Below are 5,810 nucleotides of genomic sequence, written 5' to 3'. Positions count from 1 at the left end.
AGGGCACCCATTTTCTTCTAAGATCCGCCGATCCGAGATACGATTTGATAGCTATTGTATAAAGAGCACTAAGCCAGTCATCACTAAAATTGCTCGCGAGTTACTTCCTCCGGATGTCCGATTTCCAGACGCAGTCTCCGCCCATGCCTGTATCTACCTTCCACCTAAAACGAGATATCGGATATCGAGCCTCAAAACGTCCGATCCCTCGCGCGACAACGTCAGAGTCCCCTGTCTAGCAATATACACAGATACTACATATGTATACAGCGAGGGAGTATCGTTAGCGTTTTCGTCATTGTCATTTTTTAAGGGAAGCTCTATAGGCTGCTACTGAAATCCACTAATCAGTAGAACGGTACACAGTTGTCACTGTCATTAATGTATTTGTGGTACATGTAATTATCGTGAATATCTTACAAGTTTCTCCGGAAGCATAGTGCTTCGCTGCTGTTCATTGTTCAGAGAATAAGATAGAGCAAAACGAGAAATTCTTCGAAGGACGAAGAGCTGCGGTAAACTTCCGTGCTGTTTGCACTTGTGCGTCACACGACTGTTTCTTCCCGGTCGTTACGAGAATCTCGCATTTCGAGTGATTTGACATCGTTGCTCCGCACTCCCCGTCGATCTTTCACTTCAGCTCGGCACATCTTCATCTTTTGCCTCGTCACTGGGTCTCATTAACGAATGTCGATCGTGCAATAGTCGACTTCAAGAGACAAGGGACATTGGCAGATCATGCGGGGACGGATGCAACGCGGGGCTTGGTGGGCGACGGGGGGGAGTTCGCAGCGCGCGCGCGCGCGCGTGCGCGCCTGTGCTACGATAGCGCTCATTGCATTAATGCATTTTCACGAGAGGTCGTTACCATTAAAGTTACAACTTTATTGCAAGACTGTGCTTATTCTGTGCTTTTGTTGCAGATGGTGACGCGTACAAAGAAGATATTCGTCGGTGGACTGTCTGCTCCAACGACACTAGAGGACGTTAAAAATTATTTTGAACAGTTCGGCCCGGTGAGTTTTCACAATCAATGCCCAATCCTTTCGATTGCACGAACCAATTAAAAATACACCTCCTGCCTTTCAAATTGGTAAACTTAACGGCGTTACTGTAAATACATAGTTTTATATTCGCTTATAATTCAATTAAAATGATGATTCGTCAGACTTTATCTACTTACCTGATAACGATTTTTAAGGATTTAGTCGAAAAATCTACTTGCAATGCGAAACTCGACGGCAAAGGATTCAGTTTTCGCAATAGAGAATCTTGATTGGTCGCGGATCATCATACCTGCTCCCTGCTTGCGCTGCAAGTAATCAATTGCAGTAATTCTCCTTCTCGCTTACCTTTTAAACGTGCGTCCTCGTCGATTCTCTCCTGTATTACGTAGTACAAGGTCGATTCTCCTCGTATCCTCGTATCCTCGTTCATCGTTCATCGTTCATCGTTCTTGCCGTTGTCGAATAAATAAATTTAACGGCGCTCCACTACTACTTGTCACATGGAAAATTGCTCTGGAAGGATAAGTTCTCGAGGTCTGACAGCTATTTAAAAGAATGCCAGTACGAATTTAGGTAATTTGAAACCCCGCGCTTTTGTTTAACCTAGCCTTTTATTGTGACGTCGCTCGGCTTCTTATTCTCTTATTCTCCTTCTGCTTTCATCTCGCAGGCAGGATCCTCGAGGCGCGGCGGAGCCTCAGAGAGAGCCGGCTGTAAGTCGCAACTGAAACGCAATGTCTGGAGAATTTGTTGAAAATTTCAAAGAGGACAGAGCAGCTGTAACTGCTGACCAGTAGTAACGCTTTTACTGGAGCAATAGCTTTTACAATAAAAATAAATAAGTACGGGGTGTACTTATGTACAGTGATAGGGAGCGGCAGATCAGACAGATCAGGCAGTCCAAGAGGTCCAAAAGGCCCAAGAGGCCCAAGAGGCCCAAGAGCTGACGTCGAGACAATGTCCAGCAAGAAAATAAATAAGATCGTTAAAGTTGTTTATTCGAAGCTTAAAGAGGGGCTGAAGGACGGTCTTACGTTACGGAAATTCCGGCGCGAGTGAACACGCTGAACTGGCTCTTGCCTGCACGGTGGACCAAATTTATGAAGGTCCTTTATTCCAGCACTTAGGGAGTCGACTTAAGTTTAAGCAATTTATTAATTTCCGCGTATTTCGGGACTGCGTGGTGCCAAGTGACTAACCTAACCTAACCCAACCCAACCCAACCTTATCTAACCTAACCGGCAACCAGTGGCTGTCTGCTGACAATTTATTAATTCGATATTAACGGCGTACTAAGCGAGTACGAGGCAACTCCAAGGAAGACGCCAGACGTTAGGCGACAAACGACAGTACCCCGAGGCGAAGAGAAACAAGCGTAGGGGGACTTTGAGAAATATAAATCCGACCTAACCGGACCTCACTGAACCCAATCCAAGAATACATGTCCACACGTTAACTTGAACTCGAAAAGTGCATTGTTACGCACGCGTCACGCGTTACGGCGTCTCCCGTCTCCCGCCTTGCCACCTTGCCGACTTGCCGCTCTTTCGAAGATCGATCCGTGCGATCTTCACTACCCGCCGCCTGACACTTTTCCCTGATTGTGAATACATGTATAATTGTGTATAATGTAAAACGAGGAAGGTGAAACATTGCTCGGCAAGAGGTCAGGTTCCTTCAGAGTGCAGCCTCCTCCTCATGGAGCCACAAGATGTCACAGTCTCTTTCTCTCTAGGGCTTCGAGGGCTTCGAGGGCTCTACAAGATGTTCTTGCCTCGTGGAAGTCACGCTTGCTCGTGTCACAGCTTTTGTCTGACGTCTGACTGCGCTGCAAGCATCATTAGTGTCTCTGCGGTAATGAGCGCACCAATCACCGACAGTTTCTCAGACAATGCCGAGCAATGTGCAAGAGAGAGAGAGAGAGAGAGAGAGAGAGAGAGAGTAGAGTGTGTTCACGTGGGCCAGTCGTTGCTGAGAAGTTGGCAATCGGAGAGACGCACACGGCATTTCACTCGTAGCCTGTGTCTTTCGTTATTCTATAGACCAGTATAAGAGACGTTCTAAGTTTTTAGTGCACGATCCAGTTAATGGTCGCTGGACAATGAGATAGTCGTAAGAATTTGATCTGACAATCGACAAAGATTCATTGGCAAAGTGTCATTGGCAAGAGAAGAAGAATCAAGTGCAATGGAATTTCGACTTCTGACAATTTGTTGCTTGAGAAATTACGCGTGACTGTTTTTTCGGTAAACTTTGTCAGATCGTATATGAAAGCATAAGATTATCACACAGGAGTAAGAAACGATAATCAGGTAAATTGCTCGTCACATTAGAATTCGTACTGAGAGCCAATGGGGGCCCGGCCGAACCGTGTACTCTCGATTCGCGAATTCAGATTTCGAGCAGTTAATACGAAAACTTTCAACAATGTTCCGAACAAGTCCAATTTGCAATTTTGCAATTCCAATGGTGCGCCGCGCGACCCTTACTCCGAAAGATGCCGATTCGTACAGCTGAACAGCTGAACCCCACGTATCTAGCCGCACTCAACAAAATGTCATAAATGGGCTTAAGAAAACTGGCTGAAGCTGAATTGTGCTGCAATAACGGTATTTCGTAAGAACTGCACCGGCGAATGGTCTCACGCACGTCGAAGACGGAACGTTGTCGAGTACCTATAAATTTACATATTAAGGACGTGTCCTGTCGAAGGCGCCAGTTATTCTTACAGAGACACGAAACTACTAATAGTGTATTTATAATACGGCAAGGTGTGCAGGTAGGTAGGTAGGGGGTAGGAGGTTGCTTTGGGTATTTCGATCGCTCTAGGACTCTCCATCTTTAATCTCTCGTTACACTACGACATCTTTACCCATAATCTTCTAGAGAAGTGCTATCCCATCCACCTCCTACGTGTAGCTAACTCATAACTACATCACATCCTGGAGGTAATTGAAAACGTTATCTCTTGCACCCCGCACCTCCTCACTCGCCGTTGCCCCCCACCTGCACTCGGAACCTGCCGCCTGTCGCTCGACGGTACTTTTCCCCTGTGCTCATCGTACCCTGATAATTAACACCCCTATACCGACACGACCATTCCCGCCGGCTGACTACTCAAAAATAGAGAAATCCAAGCCTCGAGCTTTCCCACCTCCACATTTACTTTCATATAGTAAACCAACAAACAATCTGGCAATTTCGCTCTCATTTCAAGATTGGTGGGCTCCTTTCCCCTCCGAAGCTCCTATTCGTAACTTGCATTCGCACCTCTCTCTCTCTCACTTCTTACCTCTCTCGAGGCACTGCGGAGGCCAACGACAAGACAGTACTCTCGACTGTTGTCAAGCACGAGTGTCGAGTTGACAGTTAACATCCAAGTTATTGCTGCTGTACCTTACAACGCAGCAACATTAATTCGGTAAATTGACTGTCCGATTCTGGCTGACTTTTAAGGGACCAAAGCGTCGCCAAGCTATTTCTGTCCTGGGGCTTAAGAACTTTATATGTATATGCGTATTCGAAATCGATAGTTTTGTCATTCAGTCCGTTCATAAGCGTTCGCTTAAAATATAAAAGTTAACAGTAGAGTGTCTAGAAACGTGTGCCGTAGAATCTTCGAGTACGTGCAATTATTTTACCATAGAAAAGACAAGTTTAGGTAACTCTTTCACATTTAGAGTCATAGGACGAACCAATTTTAAAAAGGGATGCAAGTTCCTTTCGAGCTTGACTTAAAATATCTGTCTTTGCTCTCTGCTCTTGATTAAAAGAATCTTGTTGTTACTAACGTATGTTAAATACCGTGGCTGGTGAATAGTCATTATAGGACGTTCCTAAAGAATGTAGCCCAGAGCAGAGTCAAGTCGGTCAAGTCGGTCAAGTCCGGCAGAAGTCCGGCAGGTAAGGAAGGTAAGGAAGGTAAGGAAGGTAAGGAAAAACACACAAGGAAAAACAGAGCAGCGAGAGTACCGTCCGTCGCGCGGGACTCTTTCGAATCTCTCGAGTGAATGGCACATAAGCGAAAGGGAATCGATTTTCCTGGCATCGTCTACTCTGCTGTCCTGGACAGTGACAAATGAAAGCGGGCACCTTTCAACGTGCTCTTCTTCAAGGGGGAAGAGAGAGAGAGAGAGAGAGAGAGAGAGAGAGAGAGAGAGAGCGAGAGAGAGCATCCTCTTTGCTCATTCCTTTACTCTCTTCGTTCCACTTGCTCCCTTTACTCTCTTTGCTCCTCCGGCTTCCGTCGCACGTATCTTCTTCTTTCAACGTCTTTCTGCAGCACCTCCAGCTCCATCAATTTTTCCCTTCAGATTCCGTAAACTTACGTAATCCACCGCGGAGGTCGAGTCAGATAATCGATTACATCTATTTCACCTCACGGATTCAATAGGTGTAATTAATGTAATTGCTGTTAATATGTATGCAAGTATAATAATTCTCTTGTCAGCAAGCCAAGTTCAATTAGTTAGTATCACCGTTTGATTATGAATTTTTATAACGAATATCTATGCCCCTTCTACCCTTCAAAAGAATTCTACGTCATTGATCAAAAGCATCCAGTCCGCCTGTTCCTTCTTATTTTTCACGTCTTTCGCGGTCGCCACCAGCGGCGTCGCCACCATTCGTAGAATCCCAGCGGCGAAATCGTGAGTTTAACGTAAAAACGGGTACCGTCTTGCGAAACCTCATTCCCTCCTATTGATTAATCGAAGTTAGGCATGTCGGGACTTGACAACATCCTCCATTTCCTCCTTCATTCCCGTTATCCCCTCTTTATCCCCCCCCTCCCCCCCCCCCCCC

General features: G+C 45.8%; 1 protein-coding gene across 19 annotated transcripts in view; it reads left to right on the top strand.

Annotated features, from left to right (window-relative positions):
• LOC107268823 (RNA-binding protein Musashi homolog Rbp6) overlaps positions 1 to 5,810 on the top strand; it is a 206,405-nt gene that overhangs the window by 168,578 nt on the left and 32,017 nt on the right. For all 19 annotated transcript variants that reach the window (XM_025086098.1, XM_025086100.1, XM_025086101.1 and 16 more), the window contains one exon: positions 924 to 1,016. In XM_025086098.1, coding sequence (XP_024941866.1) covers positions 924 to 1,016 — 93 coding nt within the window. The remainder of the gene's footprint in view (positions 1 to 923; positions 1,017 to 5,810) is intronic.

This window comes from Cephus cinctus, unplaced genomic scaffold (assembly GCF_000341935.2).
Source record: "Cephus cinctus unplaced genomic scaffold, Ccin1 Ccin1_scaffold0593, whole genome shotgun sequence".
Lineage (NCBI taxonomy): Eukaryota > Metazoa > Arthropoda > Insecta > Hymenoptera > Cephidae > Cephus > Cephus cinctus.
This window is presented reverse-complemented; position numbering and strand designations above follow the sequence as displayed.